General features: G+C 47.7%; 1 protein-coding gene across 1 annotated transcript; it reads left to right on the top strand.

Moving 5' to 3' along the window:
- The first annotated feature begins 7,329 nt into the window (after nt 1-7,329).
- On the top strand, nt 7,330-17,664 carry LOC122372583. The gene is made up of 8 exons (XM_043349958.1): nt 7,330-7,599; nt 8,809-8,847; nt 9,330-9,452; nt 9,939-10,067; nt 10,350-10,459; nt 10,721-10,841; nt 16,225-16,358; nt 16,549-17,664. The coding sequence occupies exons 1-8, from the start codon at nt 7,597-7,599 to the stop codon at nt 16,943-16,945; spliced, it is 1,056 nt and encodes a 351-aa protein (XP_043205893.1). The 5' UTR covers nt 7,330-7,596; the 3' UTR covers nt 16,946-17,664.
- Nucleotides 17,665-22,239: the final 4,575 nt, after the last annotated feature.

Raw genomic sequence — 22,239 nt, 5'->3', positions numbered from 1 at the left:
TCTGTCAGTTGTGCGCCGGGGACCGCGGGGGCCGGCGGGGGAGTGTTGTGGCTGCAGTGCGCAAAGTGGGTTTGCCCATTCTTGTGCGATCAGTGAGATAAAACAGTGCTGTGGTGTTTATCTAGTTCGATAATAAGCTGAGTAATGAGTGACTAAGTGAATAATAAGTGAAATACTGCATTGTGGTCATCGTCCGATAACTGCAATCAAGACCGAGTCTGAAATCTGAAGCGGAGCGACATTGGAGGAGCTGCTGGAAATTATCCAGCTTTGTCGGAGTGCTAAGGTGGGCTTGTAATTTTTCAACTGAGCTGCAGCCTGTCGTGTTATGAAAATAATGGATGCACTTTCATGCTTTTCTAGGGTTAATTAGGTATAGGTATGCTAATATTTTGCCAGATAGGCAACAGAGAGCCGATGGCTAATTAAATGAACGATAATTTTGGCACAGTGAAGTAGTGCGTACAGATGATATATTTTTTATTTATTAATTAATTACGGGCAGTTGACGGGAGACGGGCGGTGGCTGCGACCTGTAGCGGCGCCCATGCGTTGTGAAATATCAGCTTATATACATGATAAGGTATATACGCTAATCTAACTTTTATTTCCGTCAGATGTGATGTCGATTCTTAAAAATAAACGACAAACAAACAAACGTGTTTGCAGCATGGGGTAGGCATTGAGCATCACAATGTTTCGTTGCATTTAGCTAGGCTCGCGGCTGGCGACAACGTCCCGCCGCGTGTCGCTTGCGTTACAAATTTTGCGGGCCCAACATTAGCTTTACCAGAAAAAATCGTTATAACAACCGTCATATTTGTGTAAATTTACCGTCATGAATTTGTGTACGATTACCACGCGAGTGTTCCTTTTGGTACTTTTTACCAAAAACACATATTTGTGCGTAAATGTAACGCGAGATCCGCGGTAAAGTTACACTGAAAGCGGTTCTCCTACACAATAGTGAAGCACTCCGAAGCTAGCAAAACACACATATAAGTGTTCTTTTACCCAGAAAACAGAGTAATTTTACACCAAAAAAATGTTCCTTTTGGTACTTTCAATTACACCGTTTTTCCGCTCAATATTTCTGTGTGTGCATGAGAGAGCACGCCAAGAAAAATGAAGAACAGTACCCGATCGCCTCCCGAGTGATCTTGGACAACGTATATATGGATGATGCATTGGCGTCATTTACAGACGAAGATATCGCTTTGGAATCGCAGCGCGAACTCAATGAACTCATGCAAGGTGCCGGAATGACGATGAGAAAGTGGCTGACAAATAGCAAGTCCGTACTCAAAGCCATCCCAGAGGACCAGAGAGCACCTGGTGCCCACGTACACCTCCAACAGGACGAGCTACCTAGCGTCAAGACGCTGGGTGTTGTGTGGAATGCTGAGTCAGATGTGTTCTCCGTCACTGTAGCGGACGATACACAACCGAACCAGACGTGCTCCAAACGATCATGTCTGAAGAAGCTCGCCTCAGTTTTCGATCCCCTAGGATTTTTGGTGCCATTTGTCATAGTCGCAAAGATTCTTTTTCAGTCAACATGGGATCTGAAGCTGACGTGGGATGAAGAGATCACCGGTACAATACGGCGTCAGTGGATGAACTGGTGTAAAAACCTCGTGCACCTCAGTCTGGCGTGCATGCCAAGATGTTTGCACGACGCTGGACCCGGTAGTCCGGTGAAAGAAAGTCGACTTCACGTCTTCACGGATGCTTCAGAGAAAGCCTATGGAGCTGTGTGTTACATGGTCACGACGACGAAGAACCAGATTATTTCCAGACTTGTCATGGCAAAAGCAAGGGTAGCTCCGCGGAAGAAAACGCAAACCATTCCTCGACTTGAGCTGATTGGCGCGGTTATGGGCCTTCGGCTGGCTAAAAAGACATGTAAAGCTCTGGAGATACCTCTGTAGAACGTCACCTTTTGGACCGACTCAACGGACGTCCTGTGCTGGATAAGCAACGAAACCAGAAGGTTTAAGACTTTCGTGGCGAACCGTATTGCTGAGATCCGGAGCGACACGGATGCGTCCCAGTGGCGACACGTGCCTGGAGCATCCAATCCTGCTGACCTGGCATCCAGAGGGTGCACAGCGGACGTGCTGATGTCCGAAGCAGTGTGGTGGGAGGGCCCGGCCTTCCTTATCACTGGAGACTGGCCGCCCCAGCCAGTCCTCGCGAGAATGGACTTCGATAGTTCTGAGTTCTGTTCTGAGCGTCAGCAGCAAAAGACGCTCGCCTCAAGCAGCTCAATACCAGGCTCGCTGGATCGATTGCGCCCAGAACGATATTCCAGCTGGACAAGACTGGTCAGAGTGACAGCATGGATCCAAAGATTCATTCAAATTCTGAGAGAAAGGGTGAAAAAAGGAAAGGATCGGCACAAGTTCGAAGCAGAAAAACAGTGCAGGCCGAAGAAGAACAACAGAAAACGTGGAGGACAAAGCAGCCTTTCCAGCACGTTCGAGCTGACTGTTGAAGAAGTGACCGCAGCTGAAGTATTTTGGGTGCGTTTAGCACAGACAGATGCTTTCGAGGATGAACGTCGCTGGCTCGAAATCCACAGGAACGAAGAAACCACGCAAGGGCGCGCTAAGAAGCGGCGAGATGGAAGAGGAAAAGAAAGCCGCCTACAAAGATTGAACCCGTTCATAGACGAAAATGGTCTCATACGAGTGGGAGGCAGAATAGGCCATGCAGATCTACCGTACAACACAAGACATCCCTACGTTCTCCCGAAGAGGCATGCAGTGTCTGCGCTCATCGTGCGACATATCCACGATAAGTTCGACCACGAGCTCGGGGTAGAACACAATTTGGCCGAGCTGAGGCAGACATTTTGGTTGGTCAGCGCAAGAGAAGAAATCAAGAGATGCATTCGGACGTGTCCTGAGTGCAAACGAAGGCGCGAGAAGACTGGAGCGCAAATAATGGCCCCGATGAAGAAAGAGCAGCTGAAGCCGACGTACAGAGCATTTTCCCACTGCGGTGTAGACTTCGCTGGGCCAGTGGAAACAAAAAACGAAAGAGGAAGAGTGAAGACAAAGCGATACATCTGTCTTTTCACCTGTTTTCAAACTAGAGCAGTGCACCTGGAAATGGCGTATGTTTTAGACACCGACTCGTTTTTGTGCACCTTGGACAGATTCACCTCAAGAAGGGGTGTTCCTGAGGACATCTGGAGTGACAATGGCCGGAACTTTGTCAGTGCCGAAAAAGAGCTGAAGAAAACGTCAGATGCTCTGGACAGGCGTAAAATCCACAAGCAAGGAGTCACGAGAGGTATCCGCTGGCACTTCAACCCTCCCGCTGCGCCTCATTTTGGAGGAGTTTATGAATCCCTCATCAAGTCCGTGAAACGTGCTATGTACAGCACTCTGCGGACCACAAGCATCACCGATGAAGAGCTACAGTCCGCCTTAAGTCGCGCTGAGGCTCTTCTGAACTCGCGTCCGCTGACTCCGCTGTCAGCCGACCCGACTGATCAGCCGCCTCTGACTCCTGCACACTTCTTGGTGGGACATATTCAGCTGCAAGCGGATGCCGGGCTCGAGGGCGCGAGAGATCACTTGAAGAGGTGGCGCCTGGTTCAACAGTTGGTCGCAGCGTTTTGGAAAAGATGGCAGCGAGAATATGTGCTTTCGCTACAAGCTCGTACAAAGTGGAGGACGTCCCATGAAGACCTGGCAGTAGGGGACGTGGTACTGATGGCAGAGTCATCGGTCACCAGGGGTCAGTGGCCGCTGGCCAGAGTGATCAAGGTGCACCCTGGAGCTGATGGACATGTGAGGGTGGTAGATGTCCAATGCAAAGGGAAGGTCTACACCAGACCCGTGGTGAAGCTGGTGCATCTAGAATCTGCCCCGGCGTAAGGCTGCCCGTGAAACGGACGGCTTAAACATACTGTGGCGTCGACACTATCGAACTGCAATGCGGTGTGATCGAGTGAACTTGCAAGTTGCAACTGTGCCTATTCATTGTGTATATTGACCTTCATGGTGCAGAAGGTCAAGGTGGGGGAGAATGTTTACGAGCATTTAGCGGTTCTCTTGCCTCTATAGCGCGAGCCGTCCTCCGCAAGAAAAAAGACTTAAGTCAAAAATGAGGCGAAGTCGAAGATGAAGAGGAATGGGGGAACTTGGCAATGAAATGTTGTGAATTAACCCGCGCCCCACTGGGGGGGGGGGGCTATTTATAGCCCCCCCTCCCGTTTTTCTGCAATAACTTCCAAACCGCTTGACGAATCGACGCCAAACTTTCAGTACCTTCGGCTGCATCAATTTGACACCTTGTGTCAAAATTTGAACTTCGTAGCTACCATAGGTCGGCCGGAAATGACGTCAGAGTGACGTCATGTTCGTCCGATTTCGACGCAAAACATTGAACCACGGCAATCGCTCCCAAGAGCTCAGTTTTTAAGCTAGATCCAATTTCGTTGCATGAAAGAACTCAGAATTGACCGCGCTATCAAACTGCTATCTCGGATTTTCAAAATTTTGAAAAATTCGAAAATTTTATATAATAATATTTAAAATTTATATTTTTATATTTTTTTCAAAAAGTTTTTGATTTTTCGAAAAAAACCGGAATATATGTGACAGAACGCATGATTATGACTAACTCTAGCAAGTTTTAGCTAAATATCTTCAAAAATGGCCAAGTTATACGCATTATTGCAAAAAATTCACAATTATTAATTTTTCAAATCAATTTTTCAGTACGTATTTGGCATCGTACACCAATATAAATGGCACCATCGTGTTCCTGAGCTCAAACTGCATCCAATAGACACCTTTTTTGTTGAAAAATTTCAACTTCAAAATTTGACCTTTTTTGACCTGAAAGTGACCTGACCTAAGCTAATTTCGACTCAAAATGACCTTGAATGACACAGACGACATCAAATTCGAAATCTATTGCCTAAATGGACCATAAAACATGTGTCACGTGACCGACGCATGATATAATATTTTCGTGACCTGTGTTGACCTGACCCTGACCTGAAAATCAAAGTACAAGTTTGGTACCCTCAAGGTATCTAGAGCATCTGTTCACGAGTGTGGAAACCAAAAATGAGCCTGATCTGACTTGTAAGACGGCGGCCAGAGCCCAAAATGTGAACAAGCCAAAGTGCTAATAATTTTTACTTTGACCTGACCTGTGACGTCATCGGTGACCTCGAGGTCAATGAAATTAGGTTTCGCTCGACAGTTTTTCCGGGGCTATCAGACGCCGTTTGAATTTTGACGATCGGCCCAGTAGTTTCGGAGTTAGGAGGGGGGGGGCTATGAATAGCCCCCCCCCCCCCCCCCAGTAGGGCGTGTTATACACAGACCCCAGTGGGGCGCGGGTTAAGTGTGAATCAAAGAACCGAAGAATATAAAGCTAAGATCTGATTTGCATTCATGATTCATGATTGATTTAAGATTGGTGAGACCTAGGTACTACCGTAAGATCAATGACTGAGTTAAATGACTAAATATACACAACGCGAGACTACATTATCACGAAACCATTCACTTATGAACCAAACAGGGATTTCGTTCAACGCTGCAATTTTTTTTTTAACTCGAGGGTGATTTAAACAATTTCATTTAGCGGGCCTTCTTTGTCGCATTTGATGTGGCAATTATAGGATAAAATCGCATTTGTTTCTTAGCTGCCGGTGTATGGCATTGATGTCACTGCCCTTCATCCCTACTTCTGAGAGACCCCACTGTCACCGCATAGGTAATACACGACGCAATCAGCCTTATCCTCTAGTTCGTGGAACTTTAGGTAATCACAGCCAACAGTCACAAGTTAAACATTATGCCTATCACTATCTTCATTAGGTTTCCACTTTCCAAGTCACGTTCTGTAACGGCTTCCTAATGACGTCACAATGATTGAACGCGTCATGACCATAGTACACACTGATACACCTACCTCCCCCGCCCCCGGAATAGCAGGGCGCTATAGGTATGCGACGCGCGACAAGTCATCTATGACAGGTCATGGCTATAGCTATGACTAGGTCACGTGTCTAAAAACGCGCGGTTTGTGCTGAAAATGCCTCCCGACCGTTACCGCTATGAACCACCGCGATTTATCGTATCAGAGTCATAGTCACATGGCTGCTTTGACAGGACCGGAACCATGGAGCGACACCGGAAGTGATTCACTTCCGGCCAGCTGTGAGCCGTAGTGGAGTCGGAGTCAGAAGTAACGAATCGGCCAGCACGATATAAGTTCAGAATGTGTATACTAAGACGATGAGATACCTACCCCGAATTACGCATCTCGATGAGAAAAAGAATAACGTTTGGTTGAAACGTTTCAACTGCGTCGAGGTGCCTATAGGTAATAGGTATGTTATTATACTCCCCTGACGGGTACCTATAGCTACGCTCTGGCGATAAGATACTTACAGCTGCGTCCTGGCGATCTTCATGCTGGGTAACTCATTCACACGATCCAGGTTTATTTGGGAGTCAGCCTGGCCCAGCTCTAACCTGTCTCAGCGCTACAATAGGCTCGCGAATTTACTGCGAGCGGCAAAAACTTGGAATGTGGGGATGACCTTGCCCTATAGTTCCAGGTGCCAAAGGCAGCGACAGTAGGTATTGCCCTCATCAACCCTCACAGCAGGGTTTAGTCTATATATTTTGCCGTACGATCGGAAAAATAGTAGTTTGGGAGCAGATGAAAACGAGGAGCCCAGCCTAACCTTGACCATGCTTGCCAGGAAAATGACTGGCTTAGAAAGTTATTCACACTCTGATTATATTTTTCTCATTTTACAATTCTTTGAATGTCATTTATGTAGCAGGGAAAATCAAAGTAAAAGACATCAGGCATTCAGGTGTCAAAAGTCATGATTATCTAGCCGATGCTCACTTCTATAGGCATATCATTTTTATGATCTGACCCGGATGCAGACAATCCCGGCATTTAGCCAAAGTTCTCACAAATTGATAAACTGCTTCTTAATTTTCGTCTTGTCGCATTGTACAAGCGTAAACTGAACTACTGAAGCTTCGATACTATCCGCAATCCAATCATGGCTTCTAGACAACTATTTATCATTTTATGCATAGATTTGAGGAGAACGTTGATGCGTGCGGCGGAATAAAGTTTTAGAAACATAGGCTTTCAGTTTCCACTAAATCATGCCCGTGTTTCCCGTGGTTTGGCAAACCCTACCCCCGAGGGCGTGTGAACTTTGTCACCCACGCATACTCTCGGCACGTGCTGTCTTCCGTCCTCTCAGCGTCCCCGCTCCAGCGGTGGGGGAGGGGAGGGACCAATCAGCGTCCAGGGAAGCTGTGATTGGTCAGCTGCGATTGGTGGCCAGAGTCTGCTCCCGGACGGTAACAGAGGACCGTGAAACGACCGGAAGGCTGGGCGACGGCCGTGATTCAGTTCATAAACAGACCGGCCGCGATTAGAGGGCGATGTGGTAGGGCAGTGCGACACATAGGAGCGCCGCCAGTGTCGAGACGCCGGTCAGTCTGCCAGGAGCCGCCGGACCCACCCGAACTCACGATCACCGGGGAGAGTGAGGGGAGAAACGAGTGGTGTTACAAACACAGAAAAATGGTGAGTAGTCCTCCACCTCGACCCCATCCCCATCCCACCCACTCAACCATGTCACGCATGAACGGTCATTGACAGCCGAAGATGTAGGGGAAGTTGGGGGAACGCCGAAGACTTTTTTTCTGACGCCCGTAGCACGCAAGGTAGACAACATAAGCTATTCTTGTTGGCGTCATTCGAGAGGCCAGTCTTTTGCCTTTCAAACATACCAGGCGCATTTGATGAATTCGCATACCGTTAAGCGCACAAACTAAAAATATCAAAGAAGTGACTTTTTCGGCGTTGCCCCGGACTGCGGGGAAAGCCGAAAATGGGAGAAATGATCTACGGGGAATGCCGACATTGATGTTTTGCCATTTTATCTCAAACTTTATCCAGAATTGATCAAAGCTGACACGCGTTTTAAGAGCTTGAGGACGCGGTGCACACTGGAAGTTATAATTGTGTGATATAATAAGAACATGCCAGGTAAATCATTCCTTATAGGTAACAGGCCGTTGTGTCGGTTGAAAGTGTTATTTGTGTGACTAAAAATACGCGTTGCTATTCTACAGCAGTGAAGTCCACGTAGCGTGCTTTTAACACGTGCGTAATCGCACGTTTTCGGCATTACCCCAGCCTGCCATACTTTCATTTGCAGGCCCATAACTTTTCAACGTGCTGTATAAATTTCAAATAGGCAGCACACTTATGCAAAGACATGCTAAAGATTACTTGACCGAATTGGCCAGACAAACGGTAGCATAATGAGTAAGAAATGCAGCTTCAAAGGCGCATGTAGTACAAGGGAAACGTACCTTGAAAACGCTCTTGGCGCCCTCACAGTCGAAGTATTCCGAATGACGACTCGTAACAAACATGCGATAATTGTAGTCACTTAAGCTTCAGAGCATCACTGACAGGTGGCATCCATGTCTTACGGTTTTCGAAATATCTCGAATTTCGGCTTTGCCCCAACTCCGGCATTGCCCCAACTTCCCCTACGCTTATAACTAGCCATGTTAGCATGTGATATTGATTGGCATTGAGTTGCAGTCTTCGCTACTTTGCTTATATCATGACATTCTTAATTTGAACCTGTTGCTGTCTTATGCTTATGACAATTGCTCGCAATTTGAAAATATGTTGCATAGAGGAAGTGAGTTATTAGAGCAGTTTGTTGACTTGAAGTTGAAATTTAGTTAACCTGTTGTGAAACTTTTCCTTTCACAGGCGATACAAATCGGTCACGTTATATTCTTCTTTTTGCTGGTAAGTTAAACGTTTTCAGTTAATTGATTTACTTTAAGATACATCTTAAAAGTGTGATCATTGATCAATAGTTTTGGGCATGTCACAATGAACATATCCAGTATCCACCAATCTCTGTAATATCTTTACGATAAGATGCCTGTTTTGATTTGACCTTTGCCCATGTGACATTGGAGATGGATAGATGAACACGATCACGGTCGGCCACTGTGTTATGACCTGACCTGACCTGACCTGACCTGACCTCTGCCCACATCACAGCTGAGCTGGGGGAACGGCCACGGCCGGCTGCTGCTTATGACCTGACCTGACCTGACCTTTATCCACGTCACAGCTGAGCTGGGTGGACGGCCACGGTCGGCTGCTGTGTGATGACCTGACCTGACCTGACCTTTACCTGTGTCACAGCTGAGCTGGGTGGACGGCCATGGTCGGTTGTTGTGTTATGACCTGGCCTGACCTGACCTTTACCCACGCCACAGCTGAGCTGGGTGGACGGCCACGGTCGGTTGCTGCGGCCGCCCGCACGCTCATCCCTCTGGAGGTTCGGCTACAAGTCGCCGATCAACTACGACGACAACCAGCTCTACTGCGGCGGCAGAGATGTGAGTAGGCACTAGGCTACCGGTCGCGCTCGCCATTCAATGAAACATATATCCATTATTTTAATCGTCACTGGTAAACTCAATTAGAAATAAGAAGGAAGTGTTGCATGTATGGTAACTCGAATTGTGTAACCTTTTAAACCGGTAAAGGATTATGCTCGTAATCGTCAAACCGTTCTGCTGGCGATCATGGATAATGAATATATGTAGGTACTGCTGGTTTTATGTCAACAGGGTCAAACCCAACAGGCAACAGATCAATCGCAAATCACTCCAAGTTTTGGATGGTTTGTGTCTTGTCGGCAAATATGTGATATCTTTCTTGGAAGCGTAGAGTACAGTATTTCAATGTAACTTTCTAGACTATTTTGCCGACGCTTGCCTTGACTGAGAAATTTGCCGGAGTAGATTGCAATTAATAATGTTGTCCATATAATTCGCTGTACCTATACTGAAGTCTGAACCCTCTGCATGCTGTGTCTCCAGCACCAAATATCGCTGGGCGGGCGCTGCGGCATCTGTGGCGATCCTTACGACGAGCCTGTACCGCGGACTAACGAGATCGGCGGGCCGGTGTACCGCGGGTACATCACCGAGCGGTACCTCGAACAGCAGGTGAGGTGTGGTACGGTACAGCAGTATGGTGTACCGCGGGTACATCACTGAGCGGTACCTCGAGCAGCAGGTGAGGTGTGGTACGGTACAGCAGTACGGTGTACCGCGGGTACATCACCGAGCGGTACCTCGAACAACAGGTGAGCAGTGGTACGGTACAGCAGTACGGTGCACCGCTGAAACATCACAGCTGTCTCGATAAACGTTCGTCTTGCTATTGGAGGTTAGCTGTTGCGGCTCAAATCCCTGTCGCGTGTTCATTTTTCTCCTCGTTTGTCACAGGTTATAGAGGTCGATGTGCACATCACGGCCAACCACAAGGGCTTCATCCAGTTCAAGATCTGTTCGGTGCCAGGCTTCGACACAGAAGCGACCCAGGAATGTCTGGACCGGTAAGAAACACAATTATTTTTGTGACAATATCAACTTTCTTGTTTAAACAATGCCACCAATTGTGCACGTTTATTGCTTGTGTCTGTTCACTAAGTTCAGTATCTGTTCCGGACTCTTCCGACAGCTGCCTACGGGCACGTCTGTTTAGTGTCTGTTTAGCACTCGTCCCGGCCCCTGCTCACAGTTTTTGTTTAGTTATACGGATACCTGTTCGGTGCTCTTCCCGACACCTGCTGACAGCTGCTGTCGTCGTGTTTCAGCCACGTGCTAACGGTAGCGGACTCGGAGGTGACAGAGATACCGATCCACCCCCGGGACCGGCGTGTGAAGGTGTGGCTCCAGCTGCCGGCCGGCCTCACCTGCCAGCACTGCGTCTTCCAGGTCAGCAGGCCCTGTAGCGATTTATCCCTGTCAGCGGGCTCCCCTTGTAGCTAGAGAGTTCCAGGTCAGTAGGTTCCCCTGGAGAGAGTTTCAGGTTAGCAGGCCCTGTCTGTAGCGTTCCCCCTGTCACGAGCTTCAGGTCAGAGGACTCTCATGAAGAGTTATCCCCGGTCACGAGACAGCTCAGGGGTCGGTCGGTGGATTGTAATATGGCGCGGCAGACCGTTCGGTGATGACACTGACTTCACTGTGGATCGGTCATGAGGACAGACGGAGAGTAGGTCAAGACTCAAGACTCCCCTCCACCCCTCCCTCTTCCCCATTTGTGTGGGCGTCCCTTCCGCGTCTGTTTCCACGACGGACAGCGGCCGCTTTGTGACGTGTCTCGTCTCCACCGCAATTCCGTTACACTATCTGCTCTGAAGGTCGTTCTTCCCGTAGAGGGCTGCAAAACTCGAGGAATGGGCCGCTCGTTATACGGGCTGCTCCAGATTGTATACACATTCCACTCAGGGAATCCAGACGCACGTATCGCAGGAAGTTGAGAACCGGAGGAGTGTGCATGGCGCATACACTGCAAAGGAAACTTCCGTTCCGCACCCATGGCTGTAGGTATAGTCATTGTGGTAAAGTTAGCAATCAGCGCCGCTCTGGAATGACTATATGAATGGGCCTTGAGGTCGGATCCAGGAGGTTCTTGAGCAGATAACGGTTGAAACTTGAAAGTTACTGCGCAATAAACACAGAGATAGAAATAAAATAAACTTGGAATCCTTATTCATTCATCTACTTCATATTATACCTAGACAATACCTATTTTGTATATTGAGTTCGAAGATTTCAAAGACTTCAAAGAATTCGAGGGTGGGAAAGCGGAAAGTGTAGGCATAGTGTAATAAATAACAAGTGAAGACACTTCACCAATGTATAATGCAAACTCATGTAACAACTTTTCTTCAGCTGGAAGTGGGCTATGTAGCTACTCACGCTGCAGTATGACGTAATAAAACGTCATAAAACGTCACTCCCTAAATCATTGAACTGATTAAACGTTATCCTCAGCCTACATCATCGTCTTCCATGCCCCGTCATGATGGATTTTTTAATTGACTTAGACATGAAAACCCACGTTTTTTATTTCACTAAATGAAGGTAAATAATCCCAGTCTCTTACAGAATGCCATGGTACACACAAAATCAGAGGACATCGATGTGCCACAGCCCGATGAAAGTCCTACTCGATCTAACTGCGCTCTAACATGCTGAACATCGTATCAGCCCTCACTCTTATTCCGTAACGTTACTCTCGAGAACCCACTGTTTTTATTGCATGTATGGTCGCTTACTGAATGCATTGTGACAGAACCGGTATGCAAATATTCAAAAACAGAGGACATGTAAATAGAGTGAATAACCTTATGCTCATGTTATATGTTGCAAATTGATATAATTGAAACTAAATTGATATATTTCGATATTGCACCGTCATCAGAATAAGAATAGCAATTAAGCAGCGAAACAAAGCTGATTCAAACGGAATACAAAACGTGCATCTTTTGATATGGTTCTCGTTGGATAAGGTCGATCAGTACGTAGGTACTATCATTCAGGTGCGTGTCAACATTTGCACATTATACATGATAATGCTTTCAAATATACATAATGAACATAATGCCAAAAAATACATATACGTTTACAATATACATACTTAACATAATAGATGGATACATAGATAGATGGATACATACTTTACATAATAGATGGATACATACATATGCGCATACAATATACAATAAACATAATAGATACATACATAATATGTATATACAATATACATAATACACATAATATATAGTTGTCCATTGTTCTCATACATACTCAATAGATACATACATAATATGTATATACAATATACATAATACACATAATATATAGTTGTCCATTGTTCTCATACACACTCATGACATGACAATGCTATACAATAGGTATTCTACAATATTGTATGTTACGCTGGAGCTACCGGAGCCACTGGGGGTGTGTATGGCGGGGGATTGAGGAGAGGCCATGATGAGGTTTGTGTGTTGAGGTGGGGTCGCTGGTTTCTGATTTCGATTGACTCGGCTATTTTGAGGTTTGGTACATCTTTGCAAACTTTTTCGATCGACACGCTAAACGACTCGGGCCCAACTATGCTGGTTGGGTGTGTCCTAGCTACATGATCTCCGAGTGGAGTGTCCTTGGTTTGGTTTTTTGCGTCCCTCAAATGCTCGTGAAACCGCTCCCGGATGCGTCTTTTAGTTTCTCCTATGTAAATACTAGTTTTGTCTTGGCACATGTTACACACGATTTTGTACACAACGTTTTTATTTATCAATTTAGTTTCAATTATATCAATTTGCAACATATAACATGAGCATAAGGTTATTCACTCTATTTACATTATTAATCATGCTCAGAAATACCATAGCTTACCTCCAAAAAAACAGAGGACATCATAACACCACCGGCTCCTAAAAAGTGTAGGGTATTTTGACAACGTCTCTAAAACATAACCCATTTTGATCGGTCCTTTGATTGACATAGACTCGAGAACCCATGTTTTTTATTGCATTTAATGAAAGAAAATAATCATATTTTCTTATAAAATGCGTGAAAATATTCAAAATCAGAGGACATCGATGTGCCACAGCCCGATGAAAGTGCTCTTCGATCCAACTGCGCTCCAACATGCTAAACATCGTATCAGCATTCACTCTATTCCGTAACGTTACTCTCGAGAACCCACTGTTTTTATTGCATGTATGGTCGCTTACTGAATGGAATTTGACAGAACCGGTATGAAAATATTCAAAAACAGAGGACATCATAACACCACCGGCTCCTAAAAAGTGTAGGGTATTTTGACAACGTCTCTAAAACATAACCCATTTTGATCGGTCCTTTGATTGACATAGACTCGAGAACCCATGTTTTTTATTGCATTTAATGAAAGAAAATAATCATATTTTCTTATAAAATGCGTGAAAATATTCAAAATCAGAGGACATCGATGTGCCACAGCCCAGAAGAGCTGAAAGTGCTCTTCGATCCAACTGCGCTCCAACATGCTAAACATCGTATCAGCATTCACTCTATTCCGTAACGTTACTCTCGAGAACCCACTGTTTTTATTGCATGTATGGTCGCTTACTGAATGCATTGTGACAGAACCGGTATGAAAATATTCAAAAACAGAGGACATCATAACACCACCGGCTCCTAAAAAGTGTAGGGTATTTTGACAACGTTTCTAAAACATAACCCATTTTGATCGGTCCTTTGATTGACATAGACTCGAGAACCCATGTTTCTTATTGCATTTAATGAAAGAAAATAATCGCATTTTCTTATAAAATGCGTGAAAATATTCAAAATCAGAGGACATCGATGTGCCACAGCCCGATGAAAGTCCTACTCGATCTATCTGCATTCTGCGCTCCAACATGCTGAACATCGTATCAGCATTCACTCTATTCCGTAACTTTACTCTCGAGAACCCACTGTTTTTATTGCATGTATGATCGCTAACTGAATGCAATGTGACAGAACCGGTATGAAAATATTCAAAAATAGAAGACACCATAAAGGCCTGGCTACACTATGCGTTTTCTTCGTGCGTTTTTTGCGTGTTTGCGTGTTTTGCGTGATATCGTTCTAGAAAAAAAGAACGATATTACGTTTTTGTGATGTTTTTCACCTTAAATTTTAGTTACATAAGAGTTATATTAGCTTTTGTATATAACCAAAGTTAAAATTATATAGTTTATAACTTTTTTCCTAGAACGATATTCCGCAAAACACGCAAACCTGCAAAAACGCACGCAAAAAACGCATAGTGTAGCCAGGCCTTAACAGTACCAGCCCCTAAAAGTGTAGAGTATTTAAACAAAGTCTGTATTATACGAGTCATTTTGATCGGTCTTTTCCTTCACTTTGACTTGAGAACCTATGCTTTTTATTGCGCGAAATGAATGAGAGTCATCGCATGTTCATTGTTCCTATTGAATGCATTATAATATGCAAAATCAGGGGACATCGATGCGTTTCAGCCTGGTGAAATGCCCAGTTAATGAATAGCTGTTTGGCCCATTTTAACACTGCGTCGGCATTTACACAGCTTCCGAACGATATGCCTGATAAGAGAACATGAATTCTTAGGTATTGCGAGCTGTGGGGCCTGTCCCTGTGTTCATACGCTATACCCATTCTGGCATAAAGAAGACATTCTTAGCTTGTAAAGATGTGTAGTAAAAATAGGTATTTGGTCTTCTCATTATGTTTAAGTGATATTTCATTTCAAGTTGCGTGTAGAGGGATTTATTTTCAGTGTTTTGTAGAAAATAAGGGTGAATTAGCTGTTAAAACCAACACTTATATAACTACAAGCTTGGATAGTAGTTTCTTGGGTTACAAGTTTTCACTACAGGGATGAAACTTTTGCACTACAATGACGAAAACGTCATCAATCGTCATCAGATATCGTTGATTTTCTGAGAGAGCACTTCCGGCAGAAGAAAACGCATTACCTACACAAAATAATCGAAGTGTCTTCACTTGTTATTTATTACACTATGGTGTAGGTTTGCGTCATATCCAAAAGTCCAGGAATAGTTATGTTTAATCATATTTGGTCGCTAGAGGCGGCGGCCTAGGCTTAGTAAACGAATTAAGCTAAAACAGTTCATTATCGCACGTTTCATTTAATTAGTCCAGAAGCGCCACTCTGGTCGTATTGTCCACACCTAGCGGTAGGTATGCTTTTTTATGTTTCCGTGATTCAATGTTGATAAGCCGGAGTACAAAAAGCCCTCGTGTGAATCATGTGAATGTGCGTACCTATGCCAGGATGTGGGTGTGGATGTAGGTATGCGATGTGAGGGAGAGAGAGAGAGAGAGAGAGAGAGAGAGAGAGGGGGGAGGGAGGGAGGGAGGGAGGGAGGGGAGGAGGGAGGCGAGTAGGTATGTGTGTGTGTGTGACTCCTGCGTGGCTTTTGGACGGACATGTCATCTGGTTTTTGTGTTGGCGGATGTGGTTCCGGAGCTGGCTCCCAGCGGATGTAAAAATCCAACAAAAAGGTGCTAGGTTTAAAGTGTTATGGGCTCATGAGTTACGTTTCCGAAGTCAGAATCCGGACAAATTCTGCGAATGACCAAGAAGCAGGTGTCTAACATTGGCATTTCGTTGAAAAGCAGCGGTGGTAAAGGTTCGTCCTACGCACATATACGAGTATGATAGCCCCGGAATGCAGATGTAGGTATTTTTTGTCCACCCCGATTGCCGTGCCGTAGTCTACGTCTGTTCCACATTTCTGCGCCTTGTGACCGTATGCCGGCCGTCCCACAGTGGCGCTACCACGCCGGAAACAGCTGGGGTCAGTGCGTGAACGGCTCGTACGCGGTCGGCTGCGGCCCCCAGGAGGAGTTCTACGGCTGCTCGGACGTCGCCGTCGGTGACGACGTTGGTCCGTCGGACTACCGGTGAGCAGAAACATGACGTCACAGGATACCTTTTGAGCTGACAAATCACTCCACATTAGCAAAAACTTGTAATATCATTGTGAAGTAATCATCATCTAGCCAAACCCTAATGAGACATTCAATGAAGCATTATTAGGGCAAAGTTAAGTCTGGCTGTTCATCTCTGACCAACATAATTGTTTGTTTTCAGTCCGACCGTGCCGGAGGTTCCGAATGAGGTGGACGAGGCGAGAAAGGCCCGGCCGATTCCTGCGGCGGCTCCGGTCCCGATTCCAGCACGCCCGGCGGCTCGTCCGGCCCGCCCGACCCGACCTGTCCAGTCGAAGGTCCGCCCGGTCCGCCCGGTCCGCCCGGCTCGTCCAGAGGTCCGCCCAGCTCGTCCGGAGGTCCGCCCGATCAGGCCGAGGATCCGCCCTGCCCGTCCGACCTCTCCGGCGACTTCAGCACCGACCACTGAAGTTGAGCCTGCCGCGCGCGTCTGTGTCAGCGTGGGTGCCATGTCGAGGGTACCCGGTATGGACGCCTGGTGTCAGCTCAACTGCAACCACTCTCCTCGCTACTGCCCTCCAGAGATCTGCAGATGCTGAGCGGCGCACTAACGAAATTCCGGAGATCTGTGGCCTGCCGAGTGCCAAGGCTTTCCTAGCATCTGCAGTTGTTGAGGGCGGCTGCCTCTCAGAGATCTGCAGTCGTTGAGGGATATCTTCCTGAGAGCTACAGCTGCTGAAATCGGGAGCCCCAGTCTTCTTTCTTCTTGAGATCAGCAGCTGCTGAGGTCCCGTAGACTATCGTCCATTGCTCATTGATCGTGCTTTGATGAACACCTTTGGGCATGGGATGGGCATTAGGTTATTGGGTATCGCAACACCTTGACATGTGAAGTTCCAAAAGTGGAACGATTCAGGGATGCTCCAGCGTTCAGTATTAATACAGCACTCAGGAGAGAAACAAGCCACAGTTCCGTGTGAATTCATATAGCATTGCTGCAGCGATTCAGTATGACATGACAAGGAAACAAAGATGATCAAGTGACCTGAACGAACATTGCAAATGACCATTCATTCACATTTGTTCTTTTACATGTGACCTTCCGGGACAAGGTCCACCGACAAGATGCCAGCTTGTACTCAGGGAGCCTGTAGTTGCTCTGACTGACAGCGAGACTTCGGAGACGACGTTTGCGATCCTTTTGGCATGCGCTATAGGGCATTTTATTCACTGTTGAGACATCGGCACCGCCTAAATTAGCCGGTGCATTACTACTGATGTCATCCATGTTTGCAAATATATCTGCTTATCAGCCTTGTCACACTGTGTTCGCTTCGCTTGCATGTTGTCAAATGTCTGCGTTTTTGTACCAATCAGGTACCTACATATCTACAATATGAGCACACAAAGATATAAAAAGTAGGACATGGGCAGTTGTGTAATTTTATATCATTTTGTGGGGATAGATGCATCCAAAATCCTGAAATATGCCCCCACAATGATGAAAATGCACCCACAAGTCTTTTGCAAGGCTACAAGCGTCCTTTCGAGAGCACCGCGCACTTCGCATGCTCTAACGGCGTCCTCCTGGCCGTCTCGCGTTCCTGGACATTAGCTGTTTTCACGACGGCCATCTGGTACACATTTGGTGCACATCTGGTGCAGATTAGGTGCGGATTTGGTCAGATTAGGTTCAGTTTGTCTCTTAGTAGCTCAACTAGGGTTGCACTAATTGCTTAATGCTTTGTCATATTATCATAGAGTATCATCGATTAAAAAGCACTGAAATAAATCCACATAATAAAGATATTTGCTGTAAAAGAGATTAGGTGCTGATTTGGTCAAATTAGGTGCGCTCGCCGGATAGCCCGTCGTAAAAACGGCTAATATAGCGTTTTTATCACTCGGCGCCCTTCTGGGAGAATGGCGCCCTTTTGACAGCACTGCGCTATTCTCATGGTCTAACGGACCGTGACTGATACGTGACTGAGACCGAGACTTGACCGTCTCGCGCCCTTATGTCTCTGTCCACCGTGCATCCCTCGACTGTTCGGCGCCCTTCTGGCCTCTCAGCGCCCCTGGACCACATGGCGTTTTCAATCACTCGGCGCCCTTCTGGGATTTTGTTTGTTTGTTTTGTTGGGTTAGGCCCTTTCGGTCCAATGAGACCATTTCAGAGCCGGGAGGATGATAGGATATAGGGGGAGACATTGGTCTGGGCAGGCACCCTAGTGAGTCGCCGGGGCTGAGTCCGTCCAGAGGACAGGCCACCCAGCCCCAAGGCACTCACTGCACCCGGCTACGGGGTGCGCTCCCTCGGGAGCAGCGGTGCCGCTCCAAGGGAGCAGCCCGCATGAGATAAAGTTGCCTGTCCAGCCCGGAGAGGGGTTGCGGCGTGGAGGAGAAGGATTTCAGTATCATTCCTGAGGATAGAAGCACGGAACGGTGCCTTCTGGGAGGATGACACCCCTTTTCATGGTCTCACGTCGCCCTCGTAACCGTCTGGCGCCCCTATGTCCCCACCAACTTGGCAGTGGCACTACTGACTGTTGGACACCCTGCTGACCTCTCTGCGCCTCTGGATCATATAGCATTTTTATCACCTGGCGCCCTTCTGGGAGAATGGCTCGCTCGTCATGGTCTCACGGCACCCTCGTACCTTTCTGACGTCCCTCCCTACGTCACCATTAGCCCGCGCCCTGCTGGGGGGTGTTTGAACACCCCCCTTGTGGTTTTTCGCGAATATCTCAAAAACGGCGGCGCGGAGCGCCGCCGTTTTTGGTACACCTTATCATACATCAATTCTACACATGTTGTTAAAATTTCAGACCAAGGTCATTCAAGGTCAGGTCACCAGGTCACTTGAAGTGACCTCACCTCATAAAAAGTTTAAATGTCTGCCATAGCTACACCGAGTGACTTTGAAACTTTTAGCGATTGCTAAGAGTAATAGCATGTACAAAATGTATATCTCAGAATTTTGATATCGATGACCTAAGGTCAGGTCAATTTTGCGACCTCCCCATTATAAGTCAATGGGAGAAAATTGAAATGCGCCTCTTTTGGACAAACGACATTATAAACACTCCAAAACACTGAATTACAAGTGGTTTAGACACACTGAACATGAAAATGGTGTCTGTGACCCCTGTTTATGCCCTTGAGGTCATCTTAGGTCACGAATGGTATCTAACAGTTTTTCGCAAATAACTTTTGATAGGTGCATGCTAGAGCGATGAAAACGCCTTAGATGTGTTCAGCTCGACGATACGGATCGACTGATATGCAACATGACCCTTTCCGGTCAGGTCATGACCTTGACCTGAGGTCAAATTTTCAAGTTGACCTTTCAAGGTCAAGTTATAGTTCATTCGATGCGTCTTGACGAGAGGAACACGATGCCGGTAAAAGTAAGCTCGTACAAGACTTGGGTCAAAAGTTATTGCAGAAAACTGTTTTCGAAAAATCGGCTATTTTTGCAGTTTTTGCCCCCTGCAAGCAAATCCGTTGACGTTAGGTCTAATCTGAGAGAATTACTCAGAAAGGGCGTTGATAGGGCTATCGAATGCGCTTTTCCGCGGCGCTGTAGCTCAGGGCATATTTTAACAAATTTTTACTGCGTCCCAAAGTTGAGCAGAGGGCACGTGCTACGACTAAGGGCACAGGGCAAGGAACAGAGTAGGGCACTGAGGAGGGCAGAAAGTAGGGCACGGCAGGTTGCAGGGCATGGCACAGGACATTTTAGAGGGAAGGCCGGGTACAGGACAGGGCAGACAGCAGGGCACAGGTGAGGGAACCGGACAGGGCAGGGACGCAGTGGGTCAAATCAGCAGGGGCTACGTCCCAAGGCTAGGGGGCTGCGTCCCAAAATGGGACGCAGTAAGTGCCTTAAAATATGCCCTGCTGTAGCTCTATTGGTTCCCGAGTTATGCGTTGGCTTCTTGGAAATTGTCGACATTCGACCTGGAAATCGGCAAAATTTTGCCTTCAATGACCTCTGGTGACCTGACCTTTGACCTGACCAAAAAATTGACCGAAGTGATTTCGTCGTTATTTTTGGCGCTCTTTCGAACGCCGCCTTCCGCGTATCGCTACGTGGCCCAGAAGCCGAGTTAGAAGGGGGGGTGTTCAGACACCCCCCCCCCCCCAGCAGGGCGTGGAAATCCAGGACCCCCAGCCGGGCGCGGGTTAACTTAGCGCTACTGACTATTCGGTGTTAGCTGGATGGCGCCCCTCTACATTTCTTTTTTTGACGCCCTTCCTGTCACTTTACACTTCTTACCGTGTATTTGCTTAGTCAGACATGTCGATTGAAGCGCCCTTCGGCTAGCGAGGTTATCAAATTCGGTGTTAATTTAGGCTCCCACATAAATAATGATCATTTGCGCCCCAAAGCGGCCTGGCGCACCTACAGCTGGGCACCCACGTCCCACAATCATTTTAGGAAAATTGCACCCCTGGACTAATAGGTAGGGTAATTGGGTGCATTTGCTGCGTTTCATAACGGTGCTCTTTCGGAGTTTTTTTTTGCGCAAACTCTAGCTCAATTAGGGGCGAAACGGCAAGGGGCTTCCAAATCTCCATCCCCTCCTCACACCCCCTCGGCCGGGGCAAATGTAGGAACCCCACAGGTCCTGCTTGCGCCAGGCTTGCCGCCGGCAGGTCGGTTATATGGCCTTGGGCAGGTCCACAGCCCCCTGGCCCGGTCCGGATTGGGATGACATGGGACCAGCGGTGTAACTTTCTATATGTATGGGGGTGCAGGTGCACCCCCATCCCTTGAAAGTGCACCCCCATCACGTCAAAGTGCACCCCCATAGGCTAAGCGGCGCCCCACACGCCGCCCGACACCGATAAGCTCTTGAGCTGATGGCGAGGGTGATTTCCCGGCTACATTCCGTCTCGTGACCGGCGTCGTGCTGCTTGCGGGTTTGGGAAGTGTCCAGTCGTATCGTTCCCCAAAAATGGGTAAAAGGGGCACCCCGGCAAGAACGGGACTTTCTCAGCAAAAGTGGAGCGCCCGAAATTTGGGGCACCTCCAACGTAGGTTGGGGTCGTCAAGCATAAGACTGGCGCCCCAGCGGAGGAGAGTCGCCCCCAGTAGGGATGAGGCACCTCAAGCAGAACATGGGTTCGCCCAGTAGAAGAGCGCACTCAGTAGAACACGGGCGACCCCAGCAGGAAGGGGCGCCTCACCAGAAGAAGGGCGCCCCAGCAGAAGAAGGGCACCCCAGCAGAAGGGGGGCGCCCCACCTGAACAGAGATGCCTCCAGCAGAAAAGGAGCGCCCTCAGCACAAGAATGGCTCCCCAGCAGAAAGGGGGCGCCCCACCAGAAGAGGGATGCTTCCAGAAGAAGAAAGACACTCCAATATAAATGGGGCACCTCAAGCAAAAGTTGGGCTCATCCAGCAGTAGTGGGGAGCCCCCAGCAGAAGAGGAGTACCTACCCCCAGCATAGGGCCGCCCCAGCAGAAAGGGGCGCCACACCAGAAAAAGGCGCCCTACCAGGAGAGGGATGCCTAAGGAAGAGAGGCGCCCCAATACAAAAGGGGCACCTGGAGCAAAAGTTGGGTTCGTCCAGCAGCAGTGGGGCCGGGGGGCGCCCCCAGCAGAGGTGGGGCGTCCCCAGCGGAAGTGGGGCATCCCCAGAAGAACAGAGGTCCCCAGCAAAAGAGCAATGCCCCCAACAGACATAACCGAGCACCTTCAGCAGAAGCTGAGCTGGCCGAGCAGAAGAGGGGCGCTCTAGCAGAAGAGCGCGCACCCGCAGAAGAGGGACGGTTCCACCAGAAGAGGGGCGCCGCCACCAGAAGAGGGGCGCCGCCACCAGAAGATGGGCGCCTCCAGCAGAAGTGGGACAGCCCCGCAAAAGAGGGGCGCCGCCCGCAGAAG

The sequence above is a fragment of the Amphibalanus amphitrite genome, unplaced genomic scaffold, assembly GCF_019059575.1.
Source record: "Amphibalanus amphitrite isolate SeventyFive unplaced genomic scaffold, NRLGWU_Aamphi_draft 001376F_arrow, whole genome shotgun sequence".
NCBI classification, from domain to species: Eukaryota; Metazoa; Arthropoda; class Thecostraca; order Balanomorpha; family Balanidae; genus Amphibalanus; species Amphibalanus amphitrite.
Note: the sequence above shows the minus strand (reverse complement) of the source record. Positions and strands in the feature narration are given on the sequence as shown.

Bases quoted from the DNA above. Each gene is read 5' to 3' on its own strand.
- LOC122372583 (XM_043349958.1), top strand. The intron at 10,068-10,349 runs GTGAGGTGTGGT...CGTTTGTCACAG, and splicing joins AGCGGTACCTCGAACAGCAG to GTTATAGAGGTCGATGTGCA. The intron at 10,842-16,224 runs GTCAGCAGGCCC...GCCGTCCCACAG, and splicing joins GCCAGCACTGCGTCTTCCAG to TGGCGCTACCACGCCGGAAA.